Source organism: Podarcis filfolensis, assembly GCF_964270895.1.
Source record: "Podarcis filfolensis genome assembly, chromosome: 3".
Taxonomy (NCBI): domain Eukaryota; kingdom Metazoa; phylum Chordata; class Lepidosauria; order Squamata; family Lacertidae; genus Podarcis; species Podarcis filfolensis.
In genome coordinates, this window is record NC_139606.1 from 58873238 (window position 1) to 58895815 (window position 22578).

A 22578-nucleotide genomic window follows, 5' to 3' on the forward strand; every position below is an offset into this window, starting at 1 on the left:
ACACATGGCTCTTACAAATCCAGCTGCACAGCAAAAGGGGAGCTCGTATCATGATGTACCAATATAACCATTTACTTCAGAATAATCCCATGGAATTCAAAAGCATTTCAGAACCATCAGCTATCATTCTTTTTATCCTAAAAGCACATATATACAACAGTATAGCAGCAAAAAAACATTTCTTTACAAGTGAAGATGTGATTCTATACATATTGCATTGCTATTTTATCAATGAGCAACACTTGTTAGCACATTTTTAATCTCATAACTTTACTGCAGGTCTAAGTATCACTGTAACCTCTGACATATCAGATAAGACACATGATTCATTCTCACCAAATCTGTTTCACTTGTTCTCCTGGAGACCAAGTAGCTGGCACTATTCCACATGGCAATGTGAAACAGCCATACCAAACGAAACGTGGCAGCAAGAGATCTATGACTGGAACTCCCAATGGGTTTTTATTTTTTATTTTTAGGGCAAATACAAGGGTAGAGGGGGTGCCAGATGAAAAGGGATAACCCTGTGTCATTTTCCCACTCCAAATCACTTCCTGGAGGTGCCATTCCCCAATCCAGCTGCACAAACCTACACACTCTGGCCAAACCTACACACTCTGAAATGGTACCTGATCTCAGATTGCACTTTTCCAGAATATCTGCAGAACTCTATTATGCTGCAGTACACAGCTGTTTTTCCTATATTGTAATTCTAATTGGACGACACTTAAGTTTACAGTTGCTAGCGTAACGGATTCCATACACACAAGCCCCATTTTCATTTTCCATTGCTCAAGTTTTATGAATGGGATTAGAACCTGATTAACCATGTTAAAGCAACAGAAAACCCAGCTGGGCTTTGGGGGGGGGGGGGAGAACGACGACCATGAAACCCTTGCATCTTGCTTCGCACAATAAATCCCACACAAATTATCAAAAAAAGTGTATGCTAAGCATTCAAACAGCCTAACAACATTTCTTCATGTCACATCAAAATAACCTCATGTTGCATCTGGACATAACTTTGGGCTTGTGAGGACAGCAGTGTAAAACTAAGCGCTCAAATGCTTCCTTGGAATGAAGCCTTATTAAGCACATCTGGTGTGGGGGAGGATTAGAAAAAGCAGTTGCTCAAGAGGAAGTGACTTCCTTCCCATCGCAGTGCTTAGTGACAATGTAACAATGCTGGCAGGCTCATGGGATTCAGATGCTCAACTCCAAATTTCAATTTAGCAACACAGGCGCTGATCTCATCAAGATTATTTGTGGTGACAGCTGTAGCAATAGCTGGTCACTATATCTGCAGAGACAGGGACTCCCACCACTATAAGTTTCTTCTCAAGAGGCATGGATGCAACATGAAACCCAAAAGCACCTGAAGGGGCCTCATTTGAATGTCCACCAGATCCTGCTGTGATCCATCTTAAAACTCACAGGTTGCAGGTGTAGGTGGCTTGATTACCACCAGCAGGCTGGTCTCCCCACTCCCCCGGTGTTGTTGTTTTTTAACAACTAGCCTGATTAGGTAAAGGTAAAGGTACCCATGACCATTAGGTCCAGTCACGGACGACTCTGGGGTTGTGCACTCATCTCGCTCTATAGGCCGAGGGAGCCGGCGTACAGTTGGTCATGTGGCCAGCAAGCCTAAGCTGTTTCTGGCGAACCAGAGCAGCGCACGGAAACGCCGTTTACTTTCCCGCCGGAGTGGTACCTATTTCTCTACTTGCACTTTGACGTGCTTTCGAACTGCTAGGTTGGCAGGAGCAGGGACCGAGCAACAGGAGCTCACCCCATTGTGGGGATTTGAACTGCTGACCTTCTGATCGGCAAGCCCAAGGCTCTGTGGTTTAACCCACAGTGCCACCCGCATACTGATTAAGGGGGATTCAAAAGCTGGCACAGTGCTTTGTGACTTTTTGGTTTGTGTAATAAAGTTTCTTACTTTAATAAATCTGGGTTTATTTATTTACAGGCCAACAACATGCAAGGAGTACAGGCAAAAGTGAATGGAGCCTGCTGGATCAGGCCAAAGGCCTATCTGGTCCAGCACTCTGTTCTCACAGTGGCCAATGAGATGCCTATGGGAAGACCCAAAGCAGGCTCTAAGCACAACACTCTTCCCACCTGTGATTCCCGGCACCTAGTATTCAGACACATACTGGCTCCAACCATGGAAGCAGAACATAGCCATTGTGGTTAGCAGCCGCTGAGAGCCTTATTCGCCATGAATTTGTCTAATTCTCTTGTAAAGCCATTTAAGCCAGGTGAAAAAGTACTTCCTTGTGTCTGTCATGCAACTTCCAACATTCAGCTTCTTTGCACTGCCCCAGGTTCTAGTGCTGAGAGGGTGGGAGAAAAACATTTCTCTGTACACTTTATCCACACCATGTATAATTCTGTATCGCTCTATCATAACCCCTCCCCCTGCTTGCCTTTTCTCTAAACTAAAAAGTAGCAACTTTTCCTCATAGGGCAGTTCTTCCAATCCGTTAATCATTTTGGTTGTTCTTTTACACACCTTTTCCAGCTCTAATATCCTTTTTGAGGTGAGGTGACCAGACATGTACACAGAATTCCAAGTACAGTCACACCATTTATTTGTATTAATACTATTGCCATTCCAGCCACACAAAAGTCAGGCATTTCTACAAACAAACAAACACACACACACACACACACACACACACAGAGAGAGAGAGAGAGAGAGAGAGAGAGAGAGAGAGAGAGACTGACTGACTGACTGACTGACTTTCCATCTAGGAAGAGGTATTAGATCAGTTTGAAGACACATTCTAGGGAGGCAGAAGGAATTGAGTAGAGTGCAGAGGAGTACCAGTGAGGAATGTAGCCTGAGGCAGGTCACGGCCCAGGAAGAGTCCTGAGGGTCAGACAAATAGGCCCTCTTCAGTACTGAGGTCCCCCTACCCTGGAATAAGAATCATTATTACAAAACTAAAACCTGATATTGTAAGAAAACCCGCTTTCCTTGAAACACACACCTATATCAGGACACAGTGAACAGAGGTTGAATATGCCCCAATCCTGTTGAAATTGTTCTACTTCACACTTGTCTTTCCTCCCAAACCCCACATAGGTGCCTTCAGGAGCAAAAGACTCCACTCCAAGAGTATTCATTCTATTTTCAAGCAAGCTTTCTTGTCTGTGATGGCCTCTAGTTTATGCAGTCAGTATTTTGACACAGACCTCAGAATAATAAAAATGTATTGAGCTCATTGGGGGGAAACGATGGGGAGGGGGAACCAAAGTGCACACTGCAGGAAATACTGTTTGCACCATGGCAAGCAATGGGAAAGGGGATATTTGTACTTATAAAATAGCCTAATAATTTACTCTTGCTATTCTTACAAATAATTACTGAAAGCGGTTTAAATGTGTGTGTTCTTCCTTTTAACAATACAAAATGCTGTTTCTTTTTTCCATAGGCAGTTCCAGAAGAGAATGAACAGAAAGCTACTGCCTCCCTCTGCCATAAGGTAGCTCAGCTTTTCCCCCACCAACACCTTCCATTCATTGCTGGATCCTTGTAGTTACTTGGAAGGAAAATCGCTTTTCACACATAATTTTTTATAACTACATTTATAAGAAAAATTCAAAGAAGACTAATTCTAGGTAAACCTCTTAGATAATGTCTCGTCAAGTAGCATACTAATCATGCTAAATAAGAAATAAATAATGCCTACATCGAAGTAAACTCAAAATCGGCAGGACACATTTAGAGGAAAATATGCTTAGGATCGGAGTGTAAGGGCAAGCGATGTTATTTCTCCTCCATAGAATCATAGAATCATAGAGTTGGAAGAGACCACAAGGGCCATCGAGTCCAACCCCCTGCCAAGCAGGAAACACCATCAGAGCACTCCTGACATATGGTTGTCAAGCCTCTGCTTAAAGACCTCCAAAGAAGGAGACTCCACCACACTCCTTGGCAGCAAATTCCAAGAAATTCCAGAAATGGAACATGCAGGTGCCGCTGGCTGACTTTCAGGACTTTTGCTTTGGGTGCGCTACCCTCCAGTATTTAGTACACTGTCTTATTCCTCCTCTCCCACACACAAAAAATTTATACACCGCTTGCTCGTTCAGAACAAAGCAAAACAAGCCCTCCAAGCGGTTTACAAACCCCAGCCGACATTAGCCTTCGCTTTCCACCTGTTGCACGCTCGGCGGCCGCGCCCCAATGTGGTGCAGCTGATGGCATTCCTCCTGACCGTCCTTTAAACTTTGGTCACATGGCCTGACGCAGCCCTTCGAGAGAGGCAGCCTTTTGTACCTGGCTCCAGACACCCTGCCTACGTCAACAGGTAAGCAGGCAGGCAGACAGGCAGCCCTCCCTTGTCCTCCCCCACGAGCACCAGCAGTTGCTGCGGGCGCCCCTTCCTTACCTTACGGGGGACGCGCCCGCCGCCTCCTTGGCGCTGCTTCCCGGCGCCTCGGCATCGGCGCTGCTGGGGTGATAGGCTGTGAGCACCACCCCCTGGGAAGCAGACCAGCGGCTCATGATGCGGGCGAGGGCATCGTTGTTCCTGGACTGAGCGCAACGCCGGCGAAGTTCCTGCCTCGCCCGGCCGCGGGGCGTATTAGCTGGCCGCGGGCCCGCCCCCTCGGAGGCGAGGCTGCGCTTCGCACTGGGCGTCGCGGGCGAGGGGAGGACCAGCCTCCGTCCGGACCGCCTCCAATGATATCTTCGCAGCCTGGGCCGAGTACCCCGGCCGCCTTTTTTCCAAGCGAGTCTTGCTCTCGGGCGACCTTTTCATGAGTCAGCCGCATGTTTACGCTCATATATTCTTCGCGCGGAGGGATTTTACGCCGGCCTTTCCCCACCCCAGCCGGGAGCGTCGCTTTGCTGCTTCTTTTTTCTCCCTTTAGTTTCCTCGACCTCCTCCTTTCCAACTGATTGTGCCTTCCGTGCAACGCTTCTTAACCCCTTGCTCGCAGGTTTCCTTCTCTCAGCGCAGGGATCTCAGGACGCCGTGGCACAAGCCTATCTATGATTGGCACGCATGGCCATCGCAGCGTTTCGTGGCCGCTTTTAGCGGGACGTTCCTTGCTCGCTACATGGAAACAAGAATTGATCCCGCTACTGTGCTAAGTCAGGTGCACTCAGCTCACTGACTTGCTAGGTTCGGACATTTGTAAAGAATCGTTTATAAACGAGAGGAGCCAAACTAAAACTTGGAGTTCCTCAAAGAAGTTGCTGCAACAAAGGAATTTTGGGGGCACATTTTAAGAACGTAAGATGAGCCCTACAGGGTGAAGCCAGAGGCGCATCTAATCCACCCTGTTCTGCGGAATTTAGCTTCTGTTTGGGTTTTGTTTTTGATAGGAATGTGCTGTCTGTAATTATGCAAGCCATCATTATTATCCTTTGTTATTATCCTCTCTCTCTCTTTAGGAAAAAGGGTCTTCACTTGGCAGGTCACTTCAGGTAGTTATAAGAAAAAGGCATTCATGGAATCATAGCTTGTAGAGTTGGGAGAGATTGAGAGAATGAGAGGGTCATCTAGTCAAACCTCCTCTTTCATTCCCTCCTTGTTGCTATGCAGGCCAAGCCCTGACATTAAAAATAGATTCAGAGTTACTTGCTAGTGGTCATCCATTACACATATAGCAGGGTTAAAAGACGCCTACTGCAATTATGGTTATTTGAGAATAGGTCTGGGATTTCCTGAATTTGCTCTTGTACAACCCCTCTGTCTTGGAGCAGAGTACATCATTTGTGAATCAAGACAAACAGCAGCTGGGACAATTTGCTCCTATACAACCAGCTGAATGATGGGTTGTTTTTTTTATTCAGCTTACCATAAGACATGTGTAATAGGAGGTGGCTCCCAATTTATTGTTGGGCCTCAACTCCCATCGTCCCTGAAAATTGACCATAGTGGCTGGGGCCAGGTCCTGCCCACCCATGAGGCAAGTTGAGGTGATTGCCTCAGGCGGCAGGATCACAGGAGTGGCAGTTGCTAATGGTGCAATTCCCGTCCCCCGCCCCATCCTGTCCCTATCAAATGAATATTCATATAGAAAATGAAAAGGGATTAGATATGAACCTGCCCTTAGACTTGACTGGATCGCACAGCGCTGGATATGTGTGTGTGTGTGTGTGTGTGTGTATACCTTTCACTCCTGTGAGATATGGGTGGTTTTTTAAAAAAAAGTAAAATAAATATGTATTTGCCTATTTATGTAAAAAGTAAGAACAAGCTTGGGGCAGGTACTAACACAACTTGTCAGGGCCAAACACAGCAATTGCAGTGAAGCAGGCATTAACAGTCAAAACCATGGGCTGGCGGAACAGTCCTATCCGTTATTCAAAAGTGAGCCTCAAAAAGTTCATTGAGACTTGCAGCCTAAATTGGCCTGCTGCCCACCGGGCATACCTCAATGTGATCATTGTCATTAAGTGTTACAAACTTTTTAAAATTATGTTTCCTGTTACCTGAGCTCCTGGAGGATATACACCTGTATAAGTGAAGTAAGGAAATCATAGACATGGTACAGCACAGTCCTTCCCATGTCTACTCAGAAGTAAGTCCTGTTGGATTCTGTGGGACTGAACTTCCAAGTAAGTGGGAGTTAGGATTTCAGCCTTAATAGAACATTGTCTTGCCATAGCTCTTCTTTGAACATGTACTGTACAACACTGAAAGGATTTACAACTTTGATACCATGGAAGCATTCATTGTTTTAACTGCATACCAAAAGCTATCCTCTGCTACTAAACATCCTACAGTGAATAAGAAAAAAAAAACTTGAGGGAGGAAAGAAGAACATAGAATCAAATGTATATAATTTACAATAAATATGCAATACAGACACGATGTACAAACAATACAAGCCTTTGTTGTACAAAACCTTTGAACACAATACAATTCTATAAACTAAAACAGGATACAGATTGGGCATTCTAAAAATAAACATGCAAAAGCTGTCTTTCATTTAATAGGAATCTGAAAAGATTCCACAGCTAAGGTTGAACAAAGCAAAGTTTTTACATGTCGGAGTATGCAAAAGCAGCTTGATCCAGCTGAGCTGTCATTAGGGACTGCTGAAAGAGACAGAATTGAAAATGGTAAAGGAGGAACCACCTAACCACATGCTGATGGCACAGTGGGACTCAGGAAGGATTAGAATGACATCTAAAGAGAATCGGTAAATATTTGCCACTTTCAGAATTACAAACTCCTGTCTGCAGATACTGAACAGATTTATTTGAGAATACTGGGAAGATAAAAGCATGATTGTTCATTACTCTCAAATTTAAAACATAGTTTTTAACTGAAACTCTCCCCAAGTGAAAAAAATGTTCAGTGCTGAACCAAGCATTTACATACAACTCACTAAGAAGAGAGTAACAGGAATGCTGAAATATATTCAAGAACTTTTTCTCATTGGTGGATTCATTAACTCTTTAAAGTGTGCTTGACAAGCAAGGATGAAATGTGTCTTATAAGACAGAATGTACTTTATTACCATTAAAAAATACAACTGAGGTTAGTGCACCTTTCAGAATGGATCTATGGCTACATTTTTATGCACAGTGCACTGAACTCACAGGGACTTGCTTCCAAGTAAACATGCATAGAATAAGCCTGTAAACATCTTTGCCCTAACACACCACATGTCACTGCTGCTGAGACACTATGATTATTTGTCAAGTAGCAGTTAGCTATTGTCTGTGCCATCTCAAATGTAGTGATGTGGTCCCAGAACGACTAACGATGCTGTGAGGTTGCTGGTGATGCACAACACGAACCCTTGTCCAAGCCAGCTGCAGTCTATGACCCATTCATATTTTAAACTTTTAAAAAAAACTTTCAACGCTGAGTGCTATTACTTTCTGTAACCATAATGGATTAGAAATATGTCTTTGTGTACTTCCTCCCTTCCCAAGTTTTGAGCATTAACATAAGTACCCTCCTCTTCTTTCAATTTATTATGAGGAAATTTCCATTTCCCTGTCTTTATTAGCAGGTTATGAAGATAAGGCAAACAATTAGGTAAACAAGATAAGGTAAACAATTTTGTCTCCAACTTGCAGCAGTTTCCCAAACTTCTCAGTTTCCCAATAATTAGGGGGCCATGTAAAGTCTGGTGGAATGCAAAGATCTGCAACCTAAACAGAAAGCTGTGCCGTGCACACAAATTGAGAGTTCTAATGGAATGAACAGTAAAGGCAGCTGTAAGAGCTCACGCTAACACCAACAACTGCAAAGACTTGTCAAGGGCCAAGTCTCTCTTTTAAAAGATCTTCTGGTCACAGAGAATATCACAGTAGATGTAGCTCATAAAACTGGCTAATTAAACTACGCTTAGTGCAAAGGTACGTAGTATCAGCACAAACTAGGCCATGTAACCTTGTAAAGAGGTGCCTGGGTTTAACAGTACTGTAACATGATTTTGCTTCCTGCACTACTGCTCAAGGCCACTTGCCTCATTTTCTTTAATTGTGTTATGTACACACTTGAGCATTTGTTTCTTTCATCTGGTTGTATTACACACAATGTTTTGTTGGATATTAAAAGAATTCAGTAAAAATTGTGATATTTATATTGGTTAATACTCTTTCCACAGGCATGCGGGGACAGATAGCGATCTCTCTGTAGTGCAAATTCAATATTTATTTAAGAAGCAAATTTACTCTGGTGCTTTTACAAGCTAAATCTGGCACCTCCTGGCAATTAAACAGAGGCGTATCAGCAACGTGACATGGAAGGAAGCTTCACTGAATTTCACTGAGGTTATGCAGGTCTGCATGTTCAGCATTTTAAACTTCTGTCCATTCTTTGCTCTCTTAAATAAAAGATTAATGGTGAAATGTGGCAGGAATGTACAGCTGTAAAGTACAGACATAAGAGCACCCCTATAATACAGGGGAATTTAGGGGAGGGGAAGTATAATCCATGTTTCTACTTTTCTTAAAGTTTGATATCTCAGTACTCGTGAGCTATTTCTGTTTGCAGATTAATAAACCAATAAATTAGAAAAAGGTCGACTTGCAGTTAGTTAAGGCTACCAATCAATTGAGGTACCAATCAATCTTGCTTTTATGTGACCAAAATAAATCCCGCTAGTTTAGACAGTTTTTTCTGCATGGCTTAGCTGTAGATGCATTGTAATTAACTGTATTTAGTACTGGTACATGACTTACTTCACATTCAAAGCTAATGCAATATAAAAGTTCTGTCCACACGTTAAATAACATATACAAATAAATGGAGCTTGGCCCTTTTGTCCTACAGATAATTTTAAAAGGGTATGTTGGTGCACTCTGGTGGTTGCTTTTGTAACTATTTTTAATAAACAAGTGGGATGAGAGGAAACAAATAGTATAAATGTAGAGGGTACCACTCTTCACCAAGTAGTCACTTCATTGTGCAATGAATGACTATCCTACATGTATGGAAATCAATGGAATTTCCTACCAAGATGTATTAACCTTGATCCAGGAACAGTGCTAGATTGTATGACAGTTGTATGTAAATATCCCAATATGCAACAGACTGCTTTGCACTGCCTCTGCCATAACCTGAAAAAGAGTAACCAATATTTATTCTTGGCTTATTGCTTGTGGTTTGTTTGTGGGAGATAAATTAAAAACTTGGGTTCAGACATACTGCTATGCCATACTGTGGCTTAGCTCTCAGTAGCATGGCAACTACAGGAGGGGTGGGGAGAGAAGCAAAGCAGCCATGATTTTATCATTGCATGCACTTGCTCATCAAGCTATAGGTTGACTCAGTATTACATGCAAATGAGACCGCAGGCTGCTTTACATCACAGGCTTACAAATAGCTTTTTTGAACTGTTTTATATGCCACCCTGCCCTTTTTTTTCTTTTATAAATCCAATGTGTCTGATGGTTTGCAGGTCCGCCTTGTCTAACAGAGCACCCCATAAAGAAAGAAAAGCTCTTTTTCAAGTGCATTTGGTCCTGCTCTATGAGGATGCTCTTGAAGTCAGTTCATCCTCCTTGAATTCATCTTCTAAGTGCATCAACGCTTTATATTTTCTATGCTATACTCCTTGTTATGTTTTTGCCACTAGAGCTGATCTATATGCCTCTTTATTACTACAGTACACCCATTCACTTCTGCCAAATAGGTCACTACACCAAATACTCTTCTTACAATCCTTTGTTCTCATTTGTTTCTGCCCCTATAGTTTCAAACTGGAACCTGTTAAACAACAGGGAAAATAGCCCTCACTCTGTGGACTAGAATTCCAAACACTGTCATTTAAGTCACTTTCCAAATCAAGTATAAGGGGGTGGACCCTGCATGAATTTTCTGAGTTCTGGCATGTGCTGTGGATCCATAAGATCTCTAACCATTTGCAATGAAATGTCACAAAACAACAACAACAACAAGCCTAGAGTTGTACAGTGTACGGACAGCAACCATTTTAGGCGTGTCCAATTTCTCTCTCACACACACACCACATGCCTCTATGTCAAGCGGAAAGTTGGTATTCTCAAAATTTTCACTCATATGTATAGTAAACTAGACAACGGGCAATTTGTCCCCCATTAATGGTATACTTCATCTTGCCTAAAGGTAGGGCCAAACCTGTATTTGCCTAGCACTCCGCCAGCTCTCATTCTGCTGACACGGAGCCCCTACAATCTGCTCATCATGAGTGAAGCACAATGTCTACAACCCTTTCTTTGTGACAATGAGAGGCAGAAACACAGCTCCACCAGCAGCACCCCACATGGTGGAGCAAATGCTGGGCTCTGGCACAGAGGCCCCAAAGGCCTTGCTGATGCTGATGCCAGCCTCCCTTTTTAATTTAAAACCAAAAACAAGTACAGGTAAGTGATTTTATATACCAGCACTCTAAAAGGAAACATCTGATGAGGTAGCTGCAACCACAACCATAATAACTTTCCCAGAAGGCTTTTTGGCCACAACATTCAGTTCAGAGGCATTCTGAGAAATTAAGATGGCGGCTGCTGCAATGGATTCTTCACCTGGCACTTCACTTTTCAGAGCTGGACTGTCCATTGCTACCACCTTTCCCACTACTGCCTGCTATTCGCAATGAGGGAACTGCCAAAAGGCCCTCGGTTGTAGACCTCAGTGTCTAGGCTGAACAATAGGTACTGAGACACTCCTTCAAGTATATAGGGCTGAATCCATTAAGGGCTTTAAAGGTCAACACCAACACTTTGAATTGTGATTGGAAATGTACAGGGAGCCAATGAGTTTTAGGACCGGTGTTATATGGTCCTGGCTGCCATTCCCAATAAGCAATCTGGCAGCTACATTCTGGATTAATTGTAGTTTCTGGGTCACCTTCTAAGGTAGTCCCATGTAGAGCACATTGCAGTAGTCCAAGCAGGAGATAACCAGAGCGTGTGCCACTCTGGCGAGACAGTGCATAGGCAGGTAGGGTCTCTGCTGGCATACCAAATGGAGCTGGTAGACAGACAAACTGGACACTAGAATTGACCTGTGCCTCCATGGACAGCTGTGAGTCCTAAATGACCCCAAGGTTGTGCACCTGGTCCTTCAGGGGCACAGTTATCCCATTCAGGACCAGGGAGCCCAACCCCTGCCCACCCCCTATCCCTCAGTTCTTCTGACTTGTTGGGATTCAGCCTCAATCCATTAACTGCCAGCCACCCTCCAACCGCCTCCAGACACTCACTGACTCTCTATATGATAAACTCACAACATATAATCATAACTCAGAAATCCTAGAGCTTTTGAAAAATATCCATTCCTGTATTCCAGCCAGAAATGTAATGAGGAACAAATTACTAGAACTAATTTTAGAATACTTTTCAGATGTTTCCAGGTGGAAAGAGTTTGCAGTTGCACTGAATTGGTTGCTTGCCATCTGCTGGCTGAAATATAATGCTGCTGCAATGCAAAAGCACTTTCAGGAGTTTGTTAAATTCAGATGAGAGAAGTCTCGGAGTATCAGTTAGCAAACCATTTCAGAGAGTAATGAAGTTCTCATCCTGTATCACCTGTACCTTAATACTGGCAGATGGTAGGTGGGCATTTTGACCACCTGCTGTATTTTACATGACTCATGACTTAATTTGATTTCTGAGGCAGCCTAATTTTTAAAGGAGAAATGGGCAGGGTTTTCTCTCTCTTTACAACTCCGTCTCTCTCAAACCCCAAACCAAAATACCGCTAATCTGTTCAGGAGGAACAAGGAAAGATGCTCCTATTCCAGCAAGCATTCAGAGAGTAATGGCAATGGTCGTTTTGGGCAGGCAGGATATTATTATTATTTATTAAATTTATTGGGGGGCTACTAAGGCAACACAAAGCAACTTACAATACACAAACAAACAAACAAATGTCAGGTGCCTGCAAGCGGTGTGTGCAGCCCCAGGCACCCACAGGCCTGGGGCCAAGCCAGAGGGCCTCCATTCCTCTGTCTCTCTCCCATCAAAGGTCATCAGAAAAGGCAACCAAAGAAGTTTCCAAAACAAAATCGGGCCTAAACCCCAATGAAAATGGATCTAGAAAATTAGTTTAATCCAAGATAGCCTGTACCTGGCATGCAACTGCTTACTCAAGAACCTTGCCCAAGAAGGGGAGATTAGCATTACAGTAATAACTCTGGTTACGAACCATCCTCCTTGCAAATGATTCAGGTTACGAGCTCCGCTAACCCAGAAGTAGGCGCTCCTGGTTGCGAACTTTGCCCCAGGATGCGAGTGGAAATCACATGCCAGAGGCATGTGCACAGCGGGAGGCCCCATTAGCAAAAGCACACCTCAGGTTAAGAACGGTTTCGAGTTGAGAATGGACCTCCAGAACGAATTAAGTTCATACCCAGAGGTACCACTGTACTGACCAAATTACTGACCAAATCCAGGTAGGGTTTCTTAAGGAATGGCCATACTTATCACTGTTTCCTTTCAGCAGACAGAGACCAACCCCTCTTGCAGCTGGCTGTCCCCTCCCCACTAGTTTTTCTCAACTATGATTGGCACATGGGCACATGTCATGGGACCTGGATTGAACCAAGCACCTTGTCCACATCCTTGAGCCTTACAAATTTAAACTCATCCCACATAACAGAACCAGACAGTGTTCTGGACACCTCTAGAGATTCATCTGCTATAACAGCAGGCAAGATCCTGGCAGATACAAGCAATTTTATCCCCAAAACACTTTGCAAATGAGCCACAGCAATCCACCATTGGTTCTACCACCTCCTTCGGCCCACTCTATAAAAGGCCCTATACTACCTGGAAAAGCTCTGCCAGAGGACACCATGAAGATGCAATGGAGGAAGCAAAGTATGCATTGGTTGTCACTTTCGCTGCCACTGAGTAGGCTTGATAGTGACCAATTGTATTCAATTGTGTTCAACTGTATTAGTCTGTAGCTTTCCTCCATTTGCGTTGAAGGTGTCTCTCAGCTTGTTTCATTGCCCTGAGCTCTGGTGTGCACAAAGGTACCAAGCGGGATATACAAAGTGGGAGAGGACATAAGGGATTATTGTGTCAATGGCCTGAGCCATTCTCATGTTCCACAAATTAGCCAGCGCTTCAACAGAAACACCAGTCATATTAGCCAGAACATTTGTTAAGAGTGCTGGGAATAGTAGCTCTGTGGGAGTAAACTACAGCTCCCCGGATTATTTGGGAGAGAGCCATGTGTTTTAAATGTATGGTGTGGATGTCACCTTGTTCCATCTAGCTTTATACAGCATTGTCCACTGGATGGAAGCAGCTCTAGAGGATTTCAGATAGGTCCTATCAAGAGATACCAAGGGTTGAACTTGGGCCTTGGGCTAGTGCCCTCTTGTGTCTCTGGTGAAGAATGCCCATGCATCTGAAATCTCATGCTACAACAAATGAGCATGCTTGTTTGGGATATATCACAGAGCTATTTTCTGCTGATCAAGCCATGTCTTGCTTTGCGAGGCAGTCTGGAGTGCCTGTGGAATTTCAAATCAGAATGGCTAGGGGATTATAAATATTACTTGTAAACTATTGATACAATCAGTATTAATTACTATTCATTATGAATCTTCTTTAAAAGGGAAGTGCTTACTTTTTTGAAAATGAGCGTTATATATATGCACATATTGCAAACATGTAAATTTCAATTTGTTTTCATAAGCCACACAGGGAAAGGCAGTCTTTTCTGTGCTGTATAGCCTGATCTGTTTTGAAGAGATTATAAATATATTTGTATTTTTTGTTTGTTTAGTTTAGACACCATATATCTAATCAAGATTTAACACTGTTTGAACACTTATCTGAAGTCCACAGACCCCCTTTAAATTTGAATATGAGAGTTTTTTCTGATTCTGGTGAGTTTTGTGTTATCTAAATTTCAGTGAATTTGCTATTACCATAGTAAACATCTCTTGAATTTGGATGCAAATGAAAGAAATGTTAATGTATACAAGATGTCCTGTGATCTAAAACCTAATTCTTTTCCAACAATGGTAGGACAGATTTGATAACCAGAGCATAATGGTCTGCTCTGTTAGTCAAACCAACAATTAAATGTGGTCAGAAAGGGGAGGGGGATGTTTGCTCTGGTTGCTAAGGAGTGATTCATCATTTATGTTATAATCATTTGTAATATTTGCTCTACATACTCAATAGATAAGAAGCCAAGTTACATCTATCTATCTGGCGTCCTTTAAAAAATAATCATGTATGTCATAAAGTTCAGGAATTTTCCATTTTTTAAAATAAATGCATACTTGGACAATCCAAAGATAAGCACTGGCTATCCTTCACCACAAGTTCCCAGGGCAGGTTACAATAACATAATATACAAACCAATAAAATAGTTGCAATTATAAAAACAAGTAAAACCATTCCAACTAGAACAAAACAGCCTTTTGGTTTTAATAAGAGAAATGTAAGTGTGTCCTTAATTTTCGCACTGAAGTTTCATTTTGCAGGTTTTCCAATTATTTTTAAAATATTTTATTTGCCACTCATTTGTAAGCTTTTTAATTGGTGTACTGTGTGTGGAAGAGAAAGAAATATTTTAAATTTCTATATTTTAAATTTCTAACTTTGTGGTACCTTGAGTGGTTCAGCCCTGAGCTAGTCGGGGGGGGGGAATATACTTAATAATTAATTAAATAAATAAATCAATGGCACCCAAAAGTGGATTATGCCACCAGTGGGTGTTATTTGGTCTGTGATATACCATATTTTTCCATGTATAAGACTTGGGGTTTTTTTACCAAAAAGAAAGGTTTAAAATTGGGGCTCGTCTTATACACAGGTAGTGCCGAGGAGTGTTTTCTTAATTTGGAGTACCCAAAAATAAGGGGCATCTTATACATGGGGGCGTCTTAGACACGGAAAAATACGGTATATAGTATGTTTTATGAGAGTTATAAATGGAAAATACAGGTAAAGTAACAATTAAATAGTCTTAAAAATATCATTCAGTGCAGATGTTCATTCCAAAGAGCCTTTAACTCCGCTCCCACTTAGAATGGAGGCTCATATGGACTCCATGCACCTAGGCTGCCCTACGAGAGAATAGGTACATGTAGTTCACCACTCTCCAGTTTATCTCAGAATCAGTGTAATAAGAGAGCTGGGGGGTGGGGGGGTGGAGTGTCCCACCCTTCACTAATACACTTTCAGGGTAGCTAACAGCCATGAGACTATTAACACAATAAACAAAATAAACAACACAACATAATAATGTCAACCAACAGGGGTAATAAGAAATATTGAATTCAGTAACATTTACTTCCTGGTAAGTGGATTTAGTTACAGATCGCAGTCCAGTGCTGCACAAGTCTGCTTCCCATTGACTTCAATGAGCCATATTCATTTATTTATGTGTAGAGGATTGGAGCCTTTAAAATCCGCCCCTCTGCTATTATTGACACCGTCTTTATGTAATGTGCTATACAAGTATCTTTTGTAACATCAGTGACCGCTTTGCTTATGAATACTGTCTTGTTTTTTATTGGTCTGCCCATTCTTTGTCTTGCTTTGTTTGTTCAGTGTTTCTCATATTAGTCATTTGAGCCTGTTCTACCCATTTCTGTCTCCTTTGTTCGTTGTTCTAAAGTATTATTTCACATTGGCTGTGAATTTATTTAATTATATGCAAACATATTTTAATTGTGTACAGCGTTTTTATCAACAGGGAAGCTTCCTAAAAATAGAAGGAAATACTTTTGGTGTACTATTTTTATATTTTGACTTACACCCAATTTGCATAGAAATATTAGTAGTGGAATCCTGGAAACTACATAATTAATTTGTCAACAGAACAAGAATGCTTAACGCAAATCAGAATATAAATTACTTTTTTTTTTTTTTACAATTAAAGCAGTGTATTAGCACACCCATTTCAGAAACTATAGCAGCCCAAATCTAGTATGTTAGTTAATCAGTGCATAAATGAATCAGTTTAATTTGCTGCAACTAAGTTAAGTTGTTTCTGGGCCACCCAGAGTCGCCACAGTTTCTAGAAGGGAATTGAGAAGAGACACATAAGGAGAAATCCAGAACCATCAGGCTCAGCCCTCAAAAGCCTTTCAAGCTGAATATTTGATAACCTAAAATCTTTGATAACCCATAGTTTTCTACTATTCCTAGTAAGGTAGCCATGTTAGTCTGCTGCAGAAAAACCAGTAAAGAGTATTGTGTCAGTCTGGAGACCAATACATTCATTATGGCAGAAGCTTTGACAGACTACTGTTCACTTCATCAGATGCATGAAAGCTTGTGCCTTAATAAATGCATTAGCCTTTAATGCACCACAAGGCTCTTCGTTGTTGTTTTTACTAATTAACTTGTTAACCTAAGGAAAGGAGATGATCAAGGACAGAACTAAAATGTAAGCTCAGGCTGTGTGTGTGTGTGTGTGTGCGCGTTTCCTAGGTAAAACCACTGGAACTCATGGAATCTCACACCACTCTGAGACTGGGGTGGCATGCAACATAATGTTCACACACATATGGTGATTTTCCTCCTCTCACAAGACTGGGCTTCTTTCAGCTGACTATGACATCATCATCACCATCATCATGCTGATCAACTGCTCTCACGATTCAAAAGAAAAGTTTTATCATGTTAGAAATACAAAATTCTAGTATTCTTCCATTTCCCTTGCATATCCAAATGCTTACCATGAATATCTCTCTAATGAGTAGCAAGAACATAAAGGTAAAGTTAAAGGTACCCCTGCCCATACGGGCCAGTCGTGTCCGACTCTAGGGTTGTGCGCCCATCTCACTTAAGAGGCCGGGGGCCAGCGCTGTCCAGAGACACTTCCGGGTCACGTGGCCAGCGTGACAAAGCTGCATCTGGCGAGCCAGCGCCGCACACGGAAACGCCCTTTACCTTCCTGTCAGTAAGCGGTCCCTATTTATCTACTTGCACCCGGGGGTGCTTTCGAACTGCTAGGTTGGCAGGTGCTGGGACCGAGCAACGGGAGCGCACCCCGCCGCGGGGATTCGAACCGCTGACCTTTCGATTGGCAAGTCCTAGGCACTGAGGCTTTTACCCACAGCGCCACCCGCGCCCCACAGCAAGAACATACCGTACTTGCTACCTGTTAGTTGCATTGATTTCCTTCTTGTCACCCATCCATTATTAAGATTTGCCTCTGTATTTAACTATTCTATCAGTGTCTGAAGTTTGTTAAACGTTGCTGCATTAGTCTGCTCAGCCTTGGAAAAACATTATGCCTTCCAGTTCTATGCCGAATAAGCATTAAAAACATAAATATTGTGTTCTACTCTTGTTTTTTATTTCCCATCGGTACTGCTGATTCTCTAACTACCAGGTCAGATCATAATGATTTCAGATAAGCACGCACCATCATAGTAATTTATTGCTTAACTGTAGGTCATAGCAACAGTAAATAGAAGAGGATAAATAATTAAAGTCAACAAGCACAGATGCATAACAGTAAATAGGCACTGCATTGCATAAAATCTGGGCAAGGGATAAATTTTAGCCTCACAAAAAAAGTTAATCCACAGTAACATAATACATTTGCATAGGCCGCCTCCACCATAATGTTTAATTAAATCAGACTTGTCTTCCCCATTTAGGTATATCAGTGTCTAGACCTGAATTCCCTGCTGGCTTTTTCCCTTTTTGAAGTGTGGCTGATTCAGTTCAGTAACTGTGTTCAAGACTCAGCTTACAAAGTCCTTACATTCTGAGTGTAATCAATCGAGTGTCTTTGATGATGCCAGGATAGCCAAAGCTTGTCTAATTAATTAACTGAGAGTGATTAATGACTTAGGCATTTTTTACATATTCTCAATATTATGCATATAATATGAACCCAACCAAAACTATCTCAGCACAGAGAAGTTCCTCCTGCATTCCATATGTAGCAGCCATGAGTATGCTCCAGGCAAAATTTCTCCATTCTTATTTCTTCATTGCAAATGATTCAACATATAACCATGTCATTAAAGTAAGTTTAAAATGTACAAGATAATCCTTTTAACAAATGTAAAACGAGATGCAGTCTTTTGCAAATCTATGCATTTAGCAAAGTATAGGATGGGAAGGATTTTTAAAGCATACATTTACAACAAACATACCGTGCATACTACAGTTCAAGAATAATCCTTTTTTTAAAGTGATAATTCAAGCGCTTCTAGCTTAGCAAATATGGAAAGACATCTGACCCTCACAGCCTGACTCATTGAGGTATCTATTATTTGCTAGGACACTTCCAAATCATAAAGAAATTTGGAATACAGAAAAGCAAGTATCCAAACAACTGATTCTGAATGTTCAGTAGGGCTTTAAATTTTAATTTCTCCAACAGTAGCTACCCATGTTACGTGGCAAGTTATGTTTGAACCTAAGGAGACTTTCCAGAGCAGTTTATAACATGGTAAGGGAGTCTTCCAATGAGAACATATGAGCTATGCTGGTCCATCTAGTCTAGCATTCTGTTCTTACATTGGCCAGTCTGATGCCAACTGGAAAACCCCATGCAGAATCTGAGTGCAAAAGCACCCTTCCCAACTGTGATTCCCAGGAACTGATATACAAAGGCATACTGCCTCAGAGACAGTGGAGATGGTGTATGTAAAAAAAAATCCTGCTAGTTATGGTCTTTAGATTCCAGCAATATTCAAGGTACTCTCATCACTAGTCAAGTTTGAAAAACACATTTTTTAACAACAGTTGATATGCATACTGCAAAATTTTCCTCCAAAGCACACTACCAGAAAACAAGCCTGATTTGCACAAGGCACAGAAAAACTTCAGGTACTGCTGAGTTCCTAATTTACTGACTTAAACCATAATCAGAGTAAGTAAGGGATAAGAATATGAGTAGCCCAGAATCAATCTACCTTGCTGTCTATCATATGCAGTTGGGAACATATGCATATGTACAGTTGGAGAGATAACAGAGTTCAATCGTCACTCAGAAACACATTTCTTGCTTACAGAATGCATGCTATGTTAACCACTGCCTTCTAGGAATTTACTTGTAAAGAAATCAGAGCTACCACTTCATGCATTAGCAAACAGTTGTGCAAATATCAATGTTTAAAGGCTGAAATGGGTCCTCTCTAAGGATATGCATATTATGATCGTTTGTATTCCAGGAAAATCAATTTCCACTAACATACCCCCAAGTATTATTATTATTATTTGATTAAGAGAAAAGCAAACAGGCTTGAAACATCAAAATGAACAGAGTGGAGGGAGGATTACACTGAAAACATTTTCTAGAAATCAGGATGAAAAAAGTTTAAAATAATAAATAAAATATGTGCCGAGATAGTTTGCTAGTGTAGAATCTACCTCACTCCCATGAGTCTATGTGAAGATATCCTCATTTAATGGTTCTACACTAGGCCCACCTGCAACAACTATTTTTATATGAAAACATATAAATTGTGTTATATAAACATATTGTAACTTCTACTAATAAAGTTCTTCTTGCACCCCTCCTCTTTACAAGTGATATTTATAAAACAAAATCAATACAAAGTATCAGTTCTCCCATTTAAGAGCAGCAGTCACCCTAGAATGGACTTACCAACTGACAAGGCATTTGAAAACCTATTGCTCCCCAGAGGATCTACCACAGGTAGAGTGTATAGTTTGGTATCTGTATGTTTTCTCCAAGGAGCGGTTTGTGTGAATATGCAATAAGTGGTTTGAATTTAATCCAGAATTTTTTTGCACAGGGAAAGGGATCCTGATCCGATATCTTTTCAGCTACCCAACCCCACAGGCACTCTCCGCTTGCTTTTGTTTTGTGTTTCCTCTGTACCGTCCCAAGGGTCGGCAGTCCTGACCCCCATTCCCCAATGGCATGTCCAGTTTGGGGTGGAACTGACAAGTTAGTCTGATGTCGAGAGACTTGCCTGATAGTGACAATGGGCATATCCCTAAAAGAGAGGTGGGTGCATTTGTTGCAAGTGTGTTGGGTGAATTGCTAGGAGGGGGATGCATTTAGATGTCAAGGAAATAAACAACTCTCTGACTTTTAGAAGACATTTGAAGGCAGCCCTGTTTAGGGAAGTTTTTAATGTTTGATATTTTATCTCTTTTTTATTATTAATATCCTGTTGTGAGCCACCCAAAGTGACTGGGGAAACCCAGCCAGATGGGCAGGGTATAAATAATAAATTATTATTATTATCATTAAATTAGTATAAATTATTATGCATTTAAGTGTTAAAGAAACAATATACTGAGACTGAGTATGCACTAAACACATGAGAAGCACAAATATTTCCTTCAAAGAATTCAGCCGTTTGTTAAGGGTTGCTGGGCATAGTGAATCTGAGAGGGGTAAACTACAGTGCCCAGAATTCTTTGAGGGAAAGAATGGGCTTTCAAGGTGCCCAATGCCCGAGAGAAAGAATGTGAATTGGGGCGATGGGGTGGGGGAGTGTATAGAGAAAGTGTAATAACTATATTTGTGGGGTTTTGTAAAAGAGGAGTTAAACAGGCTTGTGTGTGAGAGAGAGCTCTTCGTGTGTGAGACTGCTGGAACGCGGTGCGTGCGCCCAGTCAACGGAGCGCTCCAAATGGGCGCGCAAAAGAGGGAACCGCGGAGAGTCTCCCGCCTCCGAGGCTGCGAGGCTTCTGGTTGGAGGAGCCGGCGGGGAGCGCGCGCGCGAGCAGGCGCCGGCCGCCTTACCTGAGGTGCAGGTAGTGCACCAGCTTGGTGACCACAGTAACCATCTTGGCGAGGTCCACCTTCTCAGAGACTGAGTCCGAGACGAGCAGGAAAGGGCGAGAGGTGGTGGTCTCCGGCTGCGCTTTCCTGAGGGAAGGATGTTTCCAGACCCGCCGGGGCCACTTCTTCCCTTGCCTTCTTTGTACGCGCTGCTGCTCGTGTCCCTGGGGCGACTTTCCTCAGCTGAGGCTTCCGCCTGCTCGGCATGAGGGTGGGCGCCGTCTGTCGCCCTCGCTCCTGCCTATGCTGCTGCTGCTTGCTGTTCACGGGAGGCGACGGACAGAGGGAGGAGCGGGCAGGCGCACAGCTATGTGGGGAACAGGCTGCCTCTTGGGCGAGCTGTGGCTTCTTCCCTCCTCCTCGTCGTCGTCCTCCTGCTGCTAGGAGTCGCGTTCCCACACCGCCGCTGCCCCTACCGACCCCTCTCGCCGCCTCAGAGCTTAAGCGCGCGCCGAGCAGCGATAGGAAGAGATTGCGGGTCGCGCCAGCTGTCCTCTAATCACCTCCCTGGAGTGATTTCAAGCAACCTATCGCAAAGCGCGCCACTGTTTCTGGCGGAGTGCGTTTGTCACCCGTGTGGCGGGCGGAAATTCAACAGGTGGTGCTTCCTGGCATAGGAGCCAACTCCTAGGGGTCGAAGTGCCGGATTTACGTATAAGCTAAACAAGCTATAGCTTAGGGCCCCACTCTCTTGTAGGCCCCCCAAAAATATAAAGGGGGAAAAACCTGGATGTACATTTCCAAAATATAAGATAAAAAAACAAACAAATCCTACATACAGCAACAGTGTTGTGTGTTGTGTATTACTTATATCCTATGATATAAGTAATTGGCCCTGCCTACTAGCCTGCTCCCTAAAATATCACTGGTTTGCTCATTTCTATATACAGTGGTACACAAAAAACAGCAACAATTTGTTGTTGACAAAGGACAGCTGGACATATACAGTGGTACCTCAGGATGCAAACGGGATCCGTTCCGGAGCCCCATTCACATCCTGAACAGAACATAAGACAAGACTGAGCATGTGCGCGGGAAACATTTTGCCGCTTCCGCGCATGCTGTCATTTTGACTGCACATGCGCGAGCGGAGAAACCCGGAAGTAACGTGCTCCATTACTTACGGGTTGTCATGGAGCGCTACCAGAAAATACTTACTCTGAAGCGTATTTATCCCAAGGTATGACTGTAAAGGGCTCCGTTACCTTCAGTAGCTTAGGGCCTCATCAAACCTAAATCCCGCCCTGGACACCCCACCTCCCGCCATGAAATATTTGAGGAGTCTGTCAAAGTTAATTGGTGTTGCCATTCAAATAGTTTCCGTGTGCCATGTCATGTGGTAGATTATGTAGGGCAAGTTGGCACCCCTGCTACCTGGTGTTTATTCCTTCTGCCCCAGTGTTGGTTTAAA

At 42.6% G+C, this 22578-nt stretch overlaps 1 protein-coding gene across 4 annotated transcripts in view; it reads right to left on the reverse strand.

Moving 5' to 3' along the window:
- ARHGAP18 (Rho GTPase activating protein 18) overlaps window positions 1-21588 on the reverse strand; it is a 62211-nt gene extending 40623 nt beyond the window's left edge. For 2 of the 4 annotated variants that reach the window (XM_083607771.1, XM_083607770.1), the window contains exon 1: window positions 21129-21588. In XM_083607771.1, the coding sequence (XP_083463897.1) occupies window positions 21129-21172 (44 nt within the window). In that variant the 5' untranslated portion in view covers window positions 21173-21588. Of the gene's footprint in view, window positions 1-4403; window positions 4623-21128 lie in introns of those variants that run through there. The other 2 variants (XM_083607768.1, XM_083607767.1) reach the window with 2 other exon arrangements.
- Between the last annotated feature and the right edge of the window lie 990 nt (window positions 21589-22578).